The sequence below is a fragment of the Nicotiana tabacum genome, chromosome 1 (assembly GCF_000715075.1).
Source record: "Nicotiana tabacum cultivar K326 chromosome 1, ASM71507v2, whole genome shotgun sequence".
NCBI lineage: Eukaryota > Viridiplantae > Streptophyta > Magnoliopsida > Solanales > Solanaceae > Nicotiana > Nicotiana tabacum.
Genome location: NC_134080.1, coordinates 77,038,161 through 77,056,034, shown reverse-complemented (window position 1 = coordinate 77,056,034; position 17,874 = coordinate 77,038,161). Strand labels below are relative to the sequence as shown.

General features: G+C 39.2%; 1 protein-coding gene across 4 annotated transcripts; it reads right to left on the bottom strand.

Moving 5' to 3' along the window:
* Nucleotides 1–11,622: 11,622 nt before the first annotated feature.
* On the bottom strand, nucleotides 11,623–16,787 carry LOC107806869 (uncharacterized). 4 transcript variants are annotated; one of them, XM_075251855.1, is made up of 5 exons: nucleotides 16,462–16,787; nucleotides 15,043–15,276; nucleotides 14,728–14,931; nucleotides 13,664–13,748; nucleotides 11,623–11,824 (listed from the first exon to the last, which is right to left on the bottom strand). In XM_075251855.1, the coding sequence occupies exons 1-2, from the start codon at nucleotides 16,688–16,690 to the stop codon at nucleotides 15,173–15,175; spliced, it is 333 nt and encodes a 110-aa protein (XP_075107956.1). In that variant the 5' UTR covers nucleotides 16,691–16,787; the 3' UTR covers nucleotides 11,623–11,824; nucleotides 13,664–13,748; nucleotides 14,728–14,931; nucleotides 15,043–15,172. The 4 variants fall into 4 exon arrangements, with proteins under 4 accessions (XP_075107956.1, XP_075107961.1, XP_075107952.1 ...); XM_075251860.1 differs by having other exon boundaries at nucleotides 14,844–14,931; XM_075251851.1 differs by having other exon boundaries at nucleotides 13,664–14,931.
* Nucleotides 16,788–17,874: the final 1,087 nt, after the last annotated feature.

The window sequence follows — 17,874 nt, the reverse complement described above, 5'->3', positions numbered from 1 at the left end:
GTTTGACATCCCGAGTTTCCCATTCGCCTTGAGCTTGCCGGATAATCAGGTCGGAATCTCCCATAATCAGTAAGTCTTCGACATCCTGATCGATTGCCATATGCATGCCCATGATGCAGGCTTAATACTCAACTGTATTATTTGTGCAAAAGAAACGCAGTCTAGCTGTGGCGGGATAATGCTGACCGGAAGGCGAGATCAAAATTGCCCCAATCCCCACACCCTTGGCGTTCACGGCTCCATCAAAGAACATCTTCCAGACATGAGCGTCCTCCGAGACCACTTCTACGGTGTTTACTTCTTCATCTGGAAAGTAGGTACTCAATGGCTGGTATTCCTCATCGACCGAATTTTCGGCCAAATGATCTGCTAACGCCTGGGCTTTCATTGCCGTGCGAGTGACATAGACTATGTCGAATTCCGTAAGCAAGATTTGCCATTTAGCCAGTCTCCCAGTAGGCATTGGTTTCTGAAATATATACTTCAAAGGATCCAACCTGCTTATGAGGAACGTAGTGTGGGCTTGGAGATAATGTCTCAGCTTTTGAGCAACCCATGTGAGAGCGCAGCATGTCCTTTCCAGCAGAGTGTATTTGGCCTCGTAGCCGGTGAATTTCTTGCTCAAGTAGTAGATTGCTTGCTCCTTCTTTCCGGTTACGTCGTGTTGCCCGAGGACGCAACCGAAAGAGTTCTCCAAGACTGTTAGATACAAGAAAAGTGGCCTTCCCGATTCTGGAGGGACCAAGACCGGGGGATTCGAAAGGTATTCTTTGACTTTGTCAAAAGCTTCTTGACATTCAGTGGTCCATTTAATCGCTGCATCTTTCCTTAACAGCTTGAATATGGTCTCACACGTGCTTGTCAGCTGGGCAATAAACCGACTGATGTAATTCAACCTGCCCAACAGACTCATCACGTCTTTCTTTGTTCTCGGGGGAGGTAAATCTCTGATGGATTTTATCTTAGTTGGATCTAGCTCGATTCCTCTCCTGCTTACGATGAAGCCCAAAAGTTTGCCTGACGGAACTCCGAAAGCGCATTTGGCTGGGTTTAGCTTCAAGTCATACTTCCTTAATCTCTCAAAGAATTTCCTCAAGTCTTGGATGTGATTATCCTACGTCCTGGACTTGACTATCACATCGTCCACGTACACCTCTATTTCCTGATGCATCATGTCATGGAAAATGGCAGTCATGGCCCTCATGTAAGTAGCCCCAACATTCTTCAAACCGAATGGCATAACCCGATAACAGTAGGTGCCCCAAGGCGTGGTGAAGGCAGTTTTCTCGGCGTCCTCTTCATCCATCAATACCTGATGATACCCGGCGTAACAATCCACGAAGGACTGTATCTCGTGTTTGGCGCAATTATCAACGAGGATGTGGATGTTGGGTAGTGGGAAATTATCTTTAGGACTTGCTCTATTCAGATCTCGGTAATCTACACATACTCGAGTTTTACCATCCTTTTTCGGTACTGGAACCACATTTGCCAACCAGGTTGTATACTGGACTACCCGAATCACTCCCGTTTTTAGTTGTTTGGTGATCTCTTCCTTGATCTTGTCACTAACCACTAGATCAACCCCTAGACCCGGCATGTCATCATATGACCAAGCAAACACGTCTTTAAATTCAAAAAGAAGTTGAATTATCGCATCTCGCGTTTTCTCATCTGTGTGAATGCTTATTTTGGTCTCCCGGATTTCTTCAGGAGTTCCTAAATTAACCGGTTCGGTGTCATTCAGATTTGGCTTGGGTTTATTCTCAAAATATTCCAACTCTCGGTTTATTTCCCTAAAAGCCTCTTCCGCATCATACTCTGATTCTGGGTTCATTAATTCGCAGTTAAATAGCTCATTGTGATCTGGGCGTGAAGTCCGCAAGCATGTCATTTTTAAAGCCGCATTATTATAACTGAAAAGAAAGATAAAGGGAAAAATAACAAAAATCAGAACAAAAGAAAGAATGGGAAAGCATTGATGATGATTTTTTTATTTTCTTTGGAAAGTTGGAGGACAACAATGTTTACAACTCAGGAATACAAAACAACAATGGAAAGGAAGAAAACGTTCAAGTTATGTCCTGGAGATAACTTGTGACACAGGAAAGGTGGCAGGACAGGTCTACCCGGACTTCCGTCTAGTCGGGAATGGCGTGGCCTCCCAGTTTTGAAGTTTGGCGTTCGGCCCCATGTACATCATCTCAGCAATGCTTGTGCCTTCACCTGGTTGAACCATGTGGACCTCGTAGAGCATCTCTCTTATTGCCCCACATATCTCCTCGATTTCCTCAGCTGTGAAGACCTCATCATCTTCTTCTTCAACGTACCTTGTCCTGAGGAAAGTCACATATAAATCCGGAAATGGTCGAGGTAACTTCCAACCCTCATTTTTCCTTTTCTTTGCCCACTCTTCGTCGGCTGGAGTAGGTTTGAAACCTAGTCCAAAAGGTTTCTTGGTGACTGGCAAGGTAATGGGTTCTGTTATTCCCTGAAGGGTTCGTCCAAGCCCCTTCCCTGGCCTAAATCCGTGCCGGATCATCTCTTTGGCCACCATAACCGAGGCGTTAGACAAGAAAGGCTGGGGGCAGGGTATTCCCTCCTCGTGCTGCTCTGTCAGTACAATCTCAAAAGCTTGATAGACCGTATGTTCACTCCCTTCTGTTGGTTCCAGATATGGGATCGATGGGTCCCGATAGATAGCATGCTCATCTTCCCCATGGACCACGATCTCTCGGTCTTCGTACTCGAACTTCACCATCTGGTGAAGAGTGGAAGGCACAGCTCCTGCCGCATGGATCCAAGGTCTGCCAAGGAGAAAATTGTAGGATGTATCCATGTCGAGCACCTGGAAGGTTACTTGAAATTCGACTGGTCCTATGACCAACAACAGGTCTATTTCTCCCATGGTATCTCTCTTGATGCCGTCGAAAGCTCTTACGCAGACATTGTTGGGTCGGATTCTTTCGGTCCCAATTTCCATTCTTTGCAGCGTGGAGAGCGGGCAAATGTCAACACCCGAACCCCCATCCAACATTACCCGCTTGACATAATAGTCTTCGCATTTAACTGTTAGATGCAAAGGCTTGTTGTGTGTCGCCCCTTCCGGGGGTAAATCATTCTTGCTGAAAGAGATTTGGTTGACGGCGAAGAATCTTTCTGTCATCCGCTCTAGTTGTTCAACCGAGGTTTCAACTGGCACATATGCTTCATTCAGGGTCTTCAGTAAGATCTTTTGATGCTCGTCCGACCTCATCAATAATGATAGCATGGACACTTGCTCGGGGTACTTGCGCAGTTGATCTATCACTTCGTAATCCGGCATTTTCATTTATTGGAAGAACACTTCCGCTTCTTCAACACTTACGGGCTTCTTTGGCGGGAAGCGCCTTTGTGTGGCGTTGTTCAGTTCTTGGGTATTTGAATACCTTCCAATGAAAGTATTTTCTGGAAGTTCTCCCATGACCTCTTTACCTTTGTACATTACCAAAGTCTTTTGATAATTCCACGGCACTGTGGACGGGTTGGTCATTGGCTTTTGTGGCGCGCGTCCGATAACCACTGGCTCATTCAGCCGAGGTGGTTGAATCGTCCCCCGGACCACATAGGCCCCTTTCGGCACGTACATAGGTTTTGTCTTTTTGATTACGAAGTTCTGCGTCTTCTCAGCTTGACCTCGTGGTATGTAAAGAACTCCATCCTCTACCGGTACCACTTTCTTCTCCACCTTCTTTTCAAGCTCTTTCTTTATAGCCTTGGCCTCCTCCCCCTTTCCTGGTTTCTGGTCTGTTTCGGGCCTCTTCCCCGTGTCGACAATGGCAATTATGGCTTTCAGAGCAGGGTCGAATTCTTTGTCTTCGCAAATCATTCCGATCAGCGGCCCATTATTGTGAGCAGGCAATGGATTGTTAGTCACATTTGGGATCTCTTCGTCCCTTAGCACTATTTTCCCTTGCTCTATCAAATTCTCGGCCACTCTTTTCAACGACCAGCAATCATTTGTATCATGTCCCTCGGCCCCTGAATGATAGGCACATCTGACTCCAGCTTTGTAAGACGGTGACGTCGGGTTTTGCCTTGTTTGAGGGATTGGTTGCAAGAAACCCAACTGGACCAGCTTTGGGAACAAAGTTGAGTATGGTTCACCGATGGGCGTGAAAGTCCGCCTTCTGGGTGGCTCCTGAGGGCGGAAGTTATTCTGCGGGGGTTGTGGGTTATAGTGGTTGCGGTAAGGAGGCTGATTTCTGGGAGGTGGAGCTGGGCCTCGGTTGGCTTGTTGTGGTGGATGGGTATAAGGTTGGGCATTCATGACCATATAAGGTTGATGAGCATATGCCAAATTTGAGTGGGGGTAGTAGTGTTGTGGGGTTCTTTCCGGAAAATGGGGCCTGGGATGACGATACTCCCTTGCTTCCGAGGCTGCCATAGTCGTTTCTTCCTTCTTTTTCCCTCTTGTCGTTCCTCCGGACCCGCTTTGGACGGCCTGGGAAGTCGCCCTTATGGCTGCTTGACTCAGAATCCTACCTGTCTTCAAGCCATTTTCTACCATCTCTCCAATCTTGATCGCTTCCGCGAATGGCTTACCCATGGCTGACATCATGTTTTGGAAATAGTCAGACTCTTGAGCCTGGAGAAAAGTAGTGACCATTTCCACTTCATCCATGGGAGGCTTTACTCTTGACGCCTGTTCACGCCACTTAATAGCATATTCTCTGAAGCTTTCTGAAGGTTTCTTCTTCAAATTCGACAGCGAATTTCGGTCTGGCGCAATGTCGATGTTATACTGGAATTGTTTTACGAAATCTCTGGAGAGATCATCCCATATATGCCATCGGGACATTTCCTGGTCCATATACCATTCCGAGGCTATCCCTACTAGACTTTCCCCAAAATATGCCATTAGCAGTTCTTCTTTTCCGCCGGCTCCCCGCAATTGGTTGCAGTATTTCTTAAGATGTGCAATGGGGTCACCGTGCCCATCGTATTTCTCGAACTTCGGGGTCTTGAAACCTGCTGGCAGGTGCACGTGAGGGAACATGCACAGGTCGGCGTAAGAGACGCTCTTCTGTCCGCTCAATCCTTGCATATTCTTCAAACTTTGTTCAAGGCTTCTCATTCTCTTGGCAATCTCATTTTGTTCTGCAATTCTGGGGTTCTGATCCTGCCCGGGTGCAAGTTCGCACTGAGGCGGTAGAGGATTAGTGCTGGTAGCGAACCTAGTTGGTTCTATTGAGAACGATGGTGCTTGGAATGTAAAAGAGGATGAGTCAAAGCTTGGTTTGTACGTGGTAGGCTGTGCCGTAATCGGGCAAGGCGATGCAGTAAAGATGTTCATGCTCGCATCAGTGGATGACATTCGGGGATGAGGCTCAGAAGGCGATCCAGCAGAAAAGGCTGAGGTGGCTGGGTACCCGAATGGGGTAGCAGGATAATTTATGGGGACATTAGAAGCCCCACTTGACCTGGAGAATAATTCAGGGAATCCGGGGACGACACTTGGCGGCTCTTTCCCATTATTCCAATCGTCCAGCATTTCCAGCATGCGGAGCCGTAGGATTCTATTTTCCTCCGCAGTTGCGGATTCAGGTGTGAGGATGGCTGAGATCGAGCTTTCCTCGGAAACAGGGATTGTTTGCAATGGAATTTCTGAAGACATTTCCACACTTCCTTTTGACCTGGTGAAGTAAGTGTGAGTACTGCTTCTGGTCCTAACAACAGGTAGTTGAACACTTCTCCTTGACCTCGTGAAGTATGAGTGCGAGGCCAGACTTTCACCAAACCAACCGTCTTTCCAAAAACCCTGGATGTCGAATACAACAGAAGAAGAGGAAGAAGATAGAGAAAATCAGCAGCAGCAGGAACAAAGTAACAGCAGCAAACAAAGCAACACAGCAGAACAGGCTCGAGTGCAAGAATGCAACTATAGCCGATAGAAAGAGTAGCCAAATGACAGCAGCACACAGTGGAGTAGAATCAGAACTCCAGGCAGACCAAAACCAGTAGTAAACCAACGAAAACACTCGACTAGTAGACTCAATTGGAACTTCAAAGAATCAGAATTGATTGAACAGGTTGAACAAATGAAACCCAAACAACAATAGGAAGAAACAGTTTCTGATTGTTGACTGTATGCTTTCTATCTCTTAAACTCTCTCTATCTGTGTTTTCCTAAAATCAGTTCTATCCTTTTTCAATCCTCTCTGTATGTGTATCCTTCCTTTATCTCCCTCTCTATCTATTCTGAAAATCCCAGCCCCCAGTCCACCTGATGATAAGAGTCGCCAGAGCTGTCACCAGAGACAATATTCTCTTAAAATCCTTTTTTAAACCCTAATGCTGGCTGAATGGAAAAATTTCCTCTATCCTTTTTTTTTACTTTTAAATAAATACCTTCTCTTTTTTGATTTTGAAAGTTATAAAAAGAAAACTTTTATATATATATATTTTTTTTAAAAAAAAAAACAAAGTAGAAGACAATCTTTTTTTTCCTTTTTTTTTATATATTTTTTAGAAGAAATTCCGGCGAGGTTTCGTCACTACTCGGACATTGGTTTTTCCAAAAGAAATAATTATCTCCCTACGCTGTTATTTTCCCTTTTATTTTTAGAAACCGGTCAGCATGCGGCACTGAAGCAAATAAATGCGCAAAACAAATAGGATGCAGCAGGATGGTCTTTTCATCTCAGGTTGCCTGTCCTAGACAGACCCAACCCCTGTGTTGAGTCCCCTAAGTCCAATGCAACATGATGCAAACAAGCGTTCCTACTAGGTATCCGGCATGAAGTTTCGTTATACTAGGTTCACAACCTGGGTATTTGTTCTAGACTGTGTACCCGAGCGGACAACTCGAGTCGAGGAGGGGGCTACGTACCGGGGACCCGCGAGATCGTCCGGCTTTGTAACTTGTCCGACCTCTTTCTTATTTCAGGTATTGACACTAACAGAATAGGGAGTCTCGACCAGCGAGCTTCTCCCCGGAGGTAAGAAGAGAAAGGTTTCGGCACAGTTTATATACAGTTCAGATAATATCAAAGCGGTAAAAGACAACATTTAGCACGTTATGCAAAAACATGTAATAAAGATCAGGTAATAAAGTCAAATATAACAATTATTCTAAGCTCGAATTCTTGAACCCTGAACCAGAGATTCTGGGTTCGTGTTCCCCAGCAGAGTCGCCAGAGCTGTCACACCTCCTTTTTGCGCGCCCGGCCCCGAAGGGTAGAATGCGCGAGGGGAGTTTTTCCAATTTAAGTGACAATATTCGAAATGGGATTATTTGTTTTAATTCAGAGTCGCCACTTGGGAAAGGTTTGGTTTTTGGTGTCCCAAGTCACCGGTTTATCTTGAATCCCAAATCGAGGAAATTTTCGACTTTTCCAAATGAAGTCTGCGAACCAGAAATTCTAAGTAAGGAATTCTGTTGACCCGAGGGAAGGTGTTAGGCACGCTCGAATCCCGTGGTTCTAGCACGGTCGCTTAAATTGTTATAATGGCTAAATATCTGACTTAAAAAACAATGTTATGACTTACATGCTTTTATTAAGTTTAAACCGCTTTTATCATTATCACTTATTTTATAGAATTGCAACGTCGTGAAAATGCATCTCGAACCATGTCACAATCAATGCGCCCGTGATTGTCAACACATTTTGACTTCGTTGAGATTTGGATTTGGGTCACATCAATGTGCACCCGAATTTAAGAATATGATTTAATTAAGTCGCGCCTAAAGAGCCTAACGCGTTATTATTTTTGAGAAGGCCGTGAGATTCTCTAAACGGTCTGGCCTGAATTCTAAATATTTATTATGATTATTTATCGAGGGCCCCCGCAATTTTGCATTTTTTATTTGGCGAGGCTCGTCTCTATTTTAGAAAGGATATCCTAAAGTGGCTACATTTCTAATACATTTGTCCCTAAAATTAGAAGAAAAGGTACATGCTAATTTAATTATACACTTTGGCCTGATCCGGATTCTTATGATCAATTATTTACAAAGTTAAGAAAACATTATACTTTAATGGAAAAATGCTTTAATCTGACAAGGAATCGCATACGAGCTAACGAAATATAACACTTAATCCGAACATTTCTTGAGTTGAACTTAACTAAACTTATTTAGGCTAGATTAAAGGATTTAGCTACTAGATGTTGTTACCAATGGGACTTTGAATGTGACCGTATGTACTTCCTAATGGAACCCAAAAAAATAACTAAAGGAAACAGAAACAGCATTGTATAAGGTCGGAGTATACGTACCCCGTACTAACAAACAACTGACGAACTAACATGAAGGGCTAAACTCAATCAAGTATCAGTACATACTTTCACACTATTGAATTATAAACTAATCAATTTTTACAGACTCGTTAATGTACCATGAATATTACAACAAATACTTGAACTTCTTCAACCTTTTTCATTTCATGCTTTCAAACTGTTTCAGTTACATCAATATGGGACTTGAAATGTGTACCTGGAATGCTGAAATGCAAAGAGGAAGAAGAGAATAACAGGGAAGATCAGCAACAGCAGGAATCAGAGTAACAGCAGCAATCGAAACAACACAGCAGAGCAGATTCTATTGCAAGGGATGGAACTATAGTTGAAGAGAAAGTAGCCAAATGAAGCAACACACAGTGTGGTGGAAACAGAAATCCAGACAATCCAATTTCGAGATACACCAAATGCAACAAAACACTAACAGTAATCTCGATTGAAACTTAGAAGAAGCAACACTACCTAACAAATTGACAACAGATGAACTTCAGACAAACAAAACCAAGTTTCTGATTTCCTATCTGTTTTATCTCTTTCTTGCTCCCTTTCTATTTTTGTATATATGTGTATCTATGTATGTCTCCAAGCCTCTCTTCTCAGATCTCTCTTGATCTCCTCTATATTTTTCTTCACAATTCCCTCTGTCTCTGTGTATATCCCCTTATCTCTCAATGTGCCTCCCCCCTCATATCAGATGTCCTTTTTTCTGATGGAAGTTCCCCCTTTTATAGCTTAAATTCCAACCTTTTACAGCCTGTTAAACAATCAGCCCACCTCCCATGTGCTATCTATCTTTTTTCAGTTTCCACTTAGCTATTTAAGTATTAACCCCCATCACATTTCCTTGGCAGGCTTCACTTTTAGTAAGGTTTATTATTTCTGAAACTAAAGCAAAGTATGGGCAGCAGAATATATCTGACAGCATATGCTGTCAAACTATTTTTAAATCAAAAAGCCCTTTATGCAGGGCACAGGCTGTGCACAAATGCACCTGTGGTGCACAAATGCACATGTTGTGCAGAAAGTGCACATGCCCTCCAATTCAGAAGTTAAACAAACATTCCTTTTTACATTTCTGATTCAAATTAAACAACTATAAGTAAACAAACTCAGTTCCTAATCGATTCAAACAAATGTGTCCAGAAGCAAATCGATTTGTTATTGTTCAGGCAATTGAAACTAATTGACGACACATGTCGACTCGACTATATTAATCATAACATCACAATCGTAGCCAAAAATCAGACATTTAACAGTATCGACACATGATTTGAATTATACTGACTAAACAAAGTGGTATTCGAGGAATCAATTAGTCAGTTCAAATTTGAAAATCAGCTAATTGCACAACACTTACATACACATTATCAGAACAAATAGAAAGACTCAATCAAACAACAGAGGTTCAGGCAAAGTGGACAGGGCACAGTTGATAAAATTCAGGGACACAAACAAAACATGAACAGACCTTTAAAACAATCAGATGAACCAAAACAAATAAAGAAAAGAAAGCAAACTTACCTTAAAACCCGAAAAATCAAAAGCCATAACTTGGATTCGGACAGACCTTTCTTAAGGCTGAACGGACTTTAATCGAGGTGTTTCTCAGATGAGAAACACTTCGATTAAGGTCCATTAGACCTTAATCTCTTCGGCTCGAACAAGACAACGGACCATCGATGAGGAACTTCAAAGTTCCGAAAATTAGATCTGGGATTCGTGCTTCCCTAGTCAGATTCGGACCAAACCACGCATGGTTTGGTCACGAGGAGGGTCTGGGGAGTGTCTGGTGTGAAGCTGGGGTTAAACGGTGTAGATCGAGTTTTGACTCGAATCTTCAAATGAAGATTCGAGAAGGTGGGATGAGATTCGAGCTGAACGGTTGGTGGATCCATGTTCGGGGTGTCAAGGTGGTCCTAGGGTGTTAAGGTGAAGGTCACCGGCGTTCATGCCGCCGGGTTTCTGGTGAAGGGAGATGGGGGCGGCTAGGGTTTGAAGGGGAAGGGTTTGGTGAGGACGAAGGCTGGGGTATTGGATAGGGGGGGCAGGGTATGGTAAGGTGCTTATATATGGAATGGGTGGGTTGATCTCAGCCGTCGGATCAATCGAAATCAATGGCTTGGATCTGAAGGCTTGGGGGAAACGGTGTCGTTTCATCTAAAGGGGGTTTGGGTTGGTCCGGGTGGAAATGGGTCGGGTTCATCATGGGTTGTGAGGAAGTGATCTTGGCCGTTGATCATTCAGAGATCAACGGCTCAGATCAGACTCAACCATTACGACGTCGTTTGGACGTCCTTGGTGTCAGCTGGACTGGACTGGGTTGCATAGGGGTTTTGGGCTGAGTTTGTTTGGGCCAATTTGTTTAAAATTGGCCCAAGTCCGAAAAGATTTTTTTTTTATTATTATTTTATTTTCTTCTTTGTTTTAAAAAAAACAAAACCTAAGTAAATCAAATTAAAATTAAATAAACACTTAATACAATTGTTTGCACAAACCTTAAAATATTTTAAAACAGGTAAAATCAAGCAAGAACAAAATCACGGACAAAGATGCCTATTTATGATTTTCTATTTAACAACCGGATTACGGTTCAAATTATGCATGACACATACATTTTTTGTATTTTGTTTTAGTAAAATAAAAATGGGCAAAAAATCATAAATAATTAATAAAGTGCCATGTAAAAATCCAAAAATTGTACAGCAGGACCAATTGTTATTATTTTTTATTTCTTTTGGAGCGATTGTCGCGCGAAACAAAAATCACGTGCTCACAATAATAGCTACTAAATCCAATCCAAAATGGCCAACTATACTTCTATAGTAGCTATTTTTATAGCCGCTACATTCAAACTAATTGCCGCTAAACGTTCATATCTCTAACGGCAATTGTTTGTGGCAATTATAATGGCTATTAAATCCAATCCAAACGGCTAATTATACTTCTTTACCATCCATTTTTAAAGCCACTAAATTCAAAATAATTGCCGCTAAAAATTCGCATCTCTAATGGCAATTGTTTGTGGCTTTTATAATGGCTACTAAATCCATCCAAACAACTAATTATACTTATTTACCATCCATTTTTTATAGCCACTAAATTCAAAATAATTGTCGCTAAAAAGTCCGCATCTTTAACGGTAATTAGTTTGCCCTTTTAGCGTCCATTTTAATCGCTAATATGTTTAACTAAATTGCCGCTAAAAATCAATATCTTTAAAAGTCACTAGCGATAATATCAATAATTTGGCGACAATTAATAATAGTTACTACATTTGTATAAAATATGACCCAAATAATAAAATATATTAATATTAATTCAAAAAGATGTAATATATCTCATTAAATCTTAACAATCAAAAGGAAGTACTAATCAAAAATATTAATATCACAGTAACTTAAAACATAAAAATATATTGTTTGGACTAAATAGCTAATGTCATCACAGTAATAATCCAGAATGATGGTCTTCAAATGATTTCCGCAACTTTTCATCATTTTGAAATCTTCCAACCGCTAAATTATTAAACATTAGATTGTATGACCTGAAATTATAAAATAATTATGTTAAAGGACCTATTTAAAATTTCTCAATCATTACTAACATGCATCACACATTTTATTTCGACTGCCATTTAACAAACACTCATGTTTGCAAAGGACTCACACCTTCAGACCACATAACAGCATATCCTTTGGTCCATCTTTGAGGATTGGACATATACAGAAACAGGAATAAGCTACAACCATGAGTGTTGTACAGAAACAGGAATTCTTGATGTGAGAAACAGAAATAAACTGAGTAACTCTAAACTTAGCCATAAACATGAAGTGCTGAAACAGGAGGCTAGTGTTATAGCTAACAGTGCATTTTCTTTTGCAGGAACAACTGAATTTCATTCTTTCTCACAGATTCCTAGTGCTGGAAGGAGGCTTCAAACTCGACAAGTCACAAACTCCTACAACTAAACTCCTACAAACAAACTGCTGATATAGTTTCCCATTGTAAATGAAAGAGAGATACAAGTTACACAACCAAACAAAATGTTCCAGATTTCACGAATCAAAATTTGCTTTTAGGAATATTTCCAAATGTAAAATTTTAACCAAACAATTGGATTTCTTACTATACCGTGGCAACTGTCACTTGAGCTGAAAATACCATCACACACTATGATCAAAACTAAAACAGAAGTGATTAGCAAGCATTCAATTTTAAAGCTAAAGATTCACTACGCCAAATATCATATGAAACATACAGTACTAATATATCACTTAAGTGAAGTGAACCTTTTTCAATGTGTGACTCTTTAGTGAAGTGATTAGCAAGCATTCATACTATCACACACTATGAAACATGTTTGTAAATAAATAACTGAGAAACTGATATTCACATAGGCAAGAAATCAATCCAACCAGAACATAAAACATATCCTTTGTCCTTTATGCTTTTCTTAAATTCGACATCTTTTGTTTGAATTTTCAGGATGTTTTTACTCTACATCAGTTGGAGAACTGAGAAGCTACGAGAACCCCAAAAATAAGATCACAGCCGTTCCTGCTACTGAGGAAGAAATCTGTGGTACTAAGTATATGGTAAGTGAAATTTTAGTAGCTTAACTACATATTACTCTTGTCATTCTGAGATATTAGTCCAAGTAACATCATTTTTGGTGGTCCCTTGGTCTTATGCTGATTATACTATTCTATATACCACCCTATATGGGCTTTGGAGCTCTGAAAATTCAGTTTCCCTAATTTCACGTAATCTGATGCTTATTTCTACTGTCTACATGATCAATAAGTTAGCATCATAGCAACATTGACATCACTACAATCCATGGTGGATATTTCATTTTGGCAATAAATTTAGTGTTTATCAAGAAAATATACTACTATTAGAAACTAGTGATTTATTTCAGAGCATGCTAGTGACAACAACATTTGATATTGAATGAACTTCTTCATCAACGATCATCACTGATACAAAGCAAACGTCAGTGTCATAATGACTAACTTTGATATAGCAAGTTCACTTTCTCTCACACATGCACCTATATATTTGGAATGGAAGTGCGCTTAATTGTCAAATATACACAAACCATTAGGAAGTGGACCCTTATGTGACAACTTGACTGAAACTTTTACCATATCTTCACTATCAATAGCGGAGCAATTAGATTCAGATTACGACCTTTTAACATTGGCATTTTTTACTGGCCCCGCCTGCTTGTATCACAACCTTTGTGACATCAACATCAGTGAGAAAAGGAAATATATAAAGCAAGAAGCATCTAAGGTAAGTCCAAATACAACAACAAATTAATAAAAATCAAAGGAGGAAAACTCAAACAGTAGTGACGAAGGACAAATGTGAGTAGTACCATGAGAATGTTGATCATTTTCAGCAACACTAAGCATTCTTGATGTTTGTTGTACTCGTTCATGTCCACTATTGGCGTCGGGGATCTAAAAAATATTAGCATGTTAAATAACAATACTTTTATATGATTAGAATTTCATTTAAAATATCTAAAGTTTATTAAATGGAGTTACCTATTCAGCTAAGGTGCCATTGCTGCTTTGAGGCATAGATGCATTAGGAGAATATTTGCGCATTAATTGTCTTATTTGGAGTAATTCTGATTGCATATTCTCCTGATTTTGTTTCATAATATTCATTTCATCATTTTGTTTCTCCTTTAACTCGATTATCTATTGTTCTAACCTTTGTATAACCTCATTAGAAGAATCATCTGCAACAATATTTCTTAAGAAAGACCTACTACCCCATAGAACAGAAGGAGTTGGACCAAGTCCTAAACCACGAACATACCCACTTTTTTTTTATTTCCCAACACCTGGGAATACACATCGCCTTCCCAAGCAACACTACGAGGAGGTTGCTCAGTAGATCTTTCACTATTGCTCATCCTTTCATTTATCATTTCCTGACCATAGAATACACAATAAATCCACTTTGGTATTCATGAATAGGAAAAAATGCACATTGTTTAACGGAGTCATCAAACCAAAAAAATAAAGAAAGAATAAATCTTACGATTGTCTTGACAGAATCATCATCAAGTGACCTACCATCCTTAAGTTTTTTATGAGTTAATAGGAAAATATCTACTCGTGTAGGCTCTATCCCGTTTACAGCCTAATACAAAAAAATAATATCATATATGCATGACAAAAAAAGTTTAAAATATTATAGTTTATAGTTTTCACAGGTTTACCTGCTCATTCATCAAGGTGGCAATACTTTTTGATCCTCCTGTGTGAGGCATCATTTTCTTGGACCTATTATTTCTATTTGCTTGGGTACGTCTTTATCATTGAAATATTAAAATAATATCTTATAAACTTTAAACAAAAATTGAGCATACCTAAAATCAAAACGCTATGAAAATGAGAAAACTAGGAGAATTTTTAAGGTTGATACCTTAGCTTTATCAGAAAGCCAATAAGAGACAAGACCCCTCCATTGATCCCTCGGTATTCGACTTGGTCTATATTTTAGTAAAGCATCTTTAGTCTTATGTTTTTTCACGTACTCACCCTTCAAATTGCACTTGTAATCTTTCCATTTCTTTCCTAGTGACTTTAAGACCCACGCTTCTCCACGTTTTGGGATAGAGAATTTCTTCTGAAAAAATAAAAGCCAATATTTATGAGATAACATCATGTATAAAATATAGAGCATGTTCAAAAAAAATTAATAATAATAACAACAACAACAACAACAACTATTCCATACCCTCGCAAAATTGACCAATTTCTTCTTTTCTTCGTTGTCAAAATTTCTCCAATCATCTACATGTAGAGGTGTTAGTTCTGGCGATAATTCCTAGAAAGCTAGCAAGCTTTCGACCCTCTTTTTCAATAGCTTAGTTACGATTATTAAATGGCACATCAATTATCTTTCCCGGCGGAAGTTTCCAAATATCTTTTAGTAAAGTAGGCCCATGAACCTTTTTTGCTTCTGAATTACCTAGAATGAAAAAGAGAACAAAACGTTAGGTAGTGCAATAGCTATTTAGGGAGTTCTGAATGGCATATCACCAGTTTATGCAATACATAGTGAAGTTGTTGTAGATGGTAAAAGAGATGGCCAAAATATTAAAGTTGTCCCTAAGGCTATCATAACTCTCCAGATGATGCAATACATAACTCACAGATTGTTGTTCAAGGATCAGATGTAAATAAGCTGCTGCCTATAACAGGAACTCCTAGGCCACTTGTTCTACACTGTACATTCACATATTAAACAAATTTATGCACATAGAACATGCCGAACTGTCTGGCCTCCTTACACACATAAAGTTTCAGAAACTAGTTTCAACATACTCCCATATGAAAGAGACCTTTAAAAATAAGCAATGTTATTAGTTCATTGGTACTAGTCCAATCCAAACAGTAGATATGCAATGCACATCATATAAAATGGTAGCAGAATACTCCCTCTAAGAACAATCAAATTCAAATGTCATATCCTAACAGTACTAGTCCAATCCAAACAGTAGATATCCTAATCTTTCATTTGCACAAACAAATCCATTTTCAAGTGTTATTCCATGAATAAAATTTCAAATTCATTAACTATTTGAATCTAAAGTTGGCGTCTGAACAAACTATTTGAATCTATACTTGAGGTTTTTCATTTACTAAACTGTTTAACATTGCATATGATTTCAGTGTGTTCTTTTCTCAAGAGAAGCTGAAGGTTTTGTTCTTTGTTTCAAACAGTGGATACCATTTTCAGGGTTGAACATCCTCACACATAAGGAAATTTCTAGCTCATTGTTTCTGAAAACTCTATTCTGCTGCTTTAATTGATGAAAAACTGTGTCAAGCTGTTGTTTCCCTTTGTTCTTCTTTCCTTCTACTTATAAAGAAGTGAACTTTAGCACAATTTTAAGTATCTAGATCTGCCTTTAAAATCCATCAGGAGACATATAGACTCCTTAAAATTAGGCAAAAGTAATTAAGAAAAGAGTGCAAAATGAAGCACAAAGTAAATCAAATATCAACTTTTGTTAAAAAGGACCAACCATTGTTACAACTTCTGTTAATAAAGACCAACATCCAACCATTACAAGGAAACAAGGATAAACAGTGTTGAAAACCATCATCTAATATTATACATAATCAGATTGCAATACTACAGAAGCATTACCTGACTCGTCATCATGTTGAATCTCAGTGCCACCATTAGAACTATTCAACTCATTAGATTGACCATCATGTGCTTGAGCGTCAGAGTAGTTCTGACTATCCATCAATTGCTCAATATATGGCTGGGCTCTAGAGTAGTTTTGACCATCCATCAAGTGCTCAATATAAGGTCTCACATCTTCATCATAGTCTTGTTCAATTACCAGTCGGTTGCAACCTCTAGTTTGCATAGTTCCTTTTCCAAAATAAAGAAATTATCTAGATGCATTAAGTTATACTAGTACCAAATTAACTCCAACCAATTAGCAGGTCACACGCAAAATAGGAAAAAAATGAAATAAAAAGTATTGATACACCAGCAAAAACTATTGCCCAGCGATAATAACACCTTAGCATATTACAATACAATGGCTATAATCAGTAAAATATAAGTAAAAGAAAGCACAAAGAATTGACTCAAATCAACCAATACAAACATGGAAAATCCATAGCTGACTAACATGCATCTTCTATAAAATGACTCAAATTGAAAGCAAAAAAATATATTTATTCAAATTTTTGCAGTAAAAAAATCACCAGAAGTTCTTAAATAACACTTGAAAGAAAAATATTCTATAAGTTCCACCTATCTTATTCAGAATCATATTCATTTTCATTGTCATTTCTTCCCTCAACACTAGATTTACCATCATTTGGAGAAGCTTGAGAATGTACATTTGAATCAATTACTATCCCATCGGCACCACTTCTTACCCAATTATTATACTCATCTTCTAGAAATCGAGTATTTTTCTAAGAGACCCAAGTCAGTGGCATCACTTTGTATTGATGACTAAAACTACAAACTATTTTCCTCTCCCACATTAAAAATATCTCGAGGTTTAATTAACCTAGGGACAAACCATTCATGATCTTCAGGATCTTGTACAAATATTACTTGTTGAGCTTGTTCTGCAAAAATAAAGGGCTCATGAAATTCTCGATCGCCAGAGTCTGTTAGGCGTGAGAAATTCACAAGTGTGAAGCTCAATCATCTTCCTTAACTCCTCTACCTTTGGTTACATCAACCCAATCACACTTAAATAAGACAACCTTAAATTCTTCATAGTAGTTTAACTCCACAATATCATTCAATCTGCCATAATATGTGATATTTGTAGACTTTGGAGTATTGTCACTTGTACTTGCATAACTTTCAGTCTTTGAAACGACCATAACACCACTATTTTGTGTCACCTTAAATTCTTCACTTTGCTTCGTTCGAAACCAATACCCGTTATTTATATCGAACGTATTAAATCTTTTCGCAATGTAACTCGGCCCTTGTTCAATGAAGATGTTAGATGTGGCTTCAAGCTCCTTTACCTAACCAAATAAAGGATACAACTATAAATGTGGATATTTGTACAAGGAA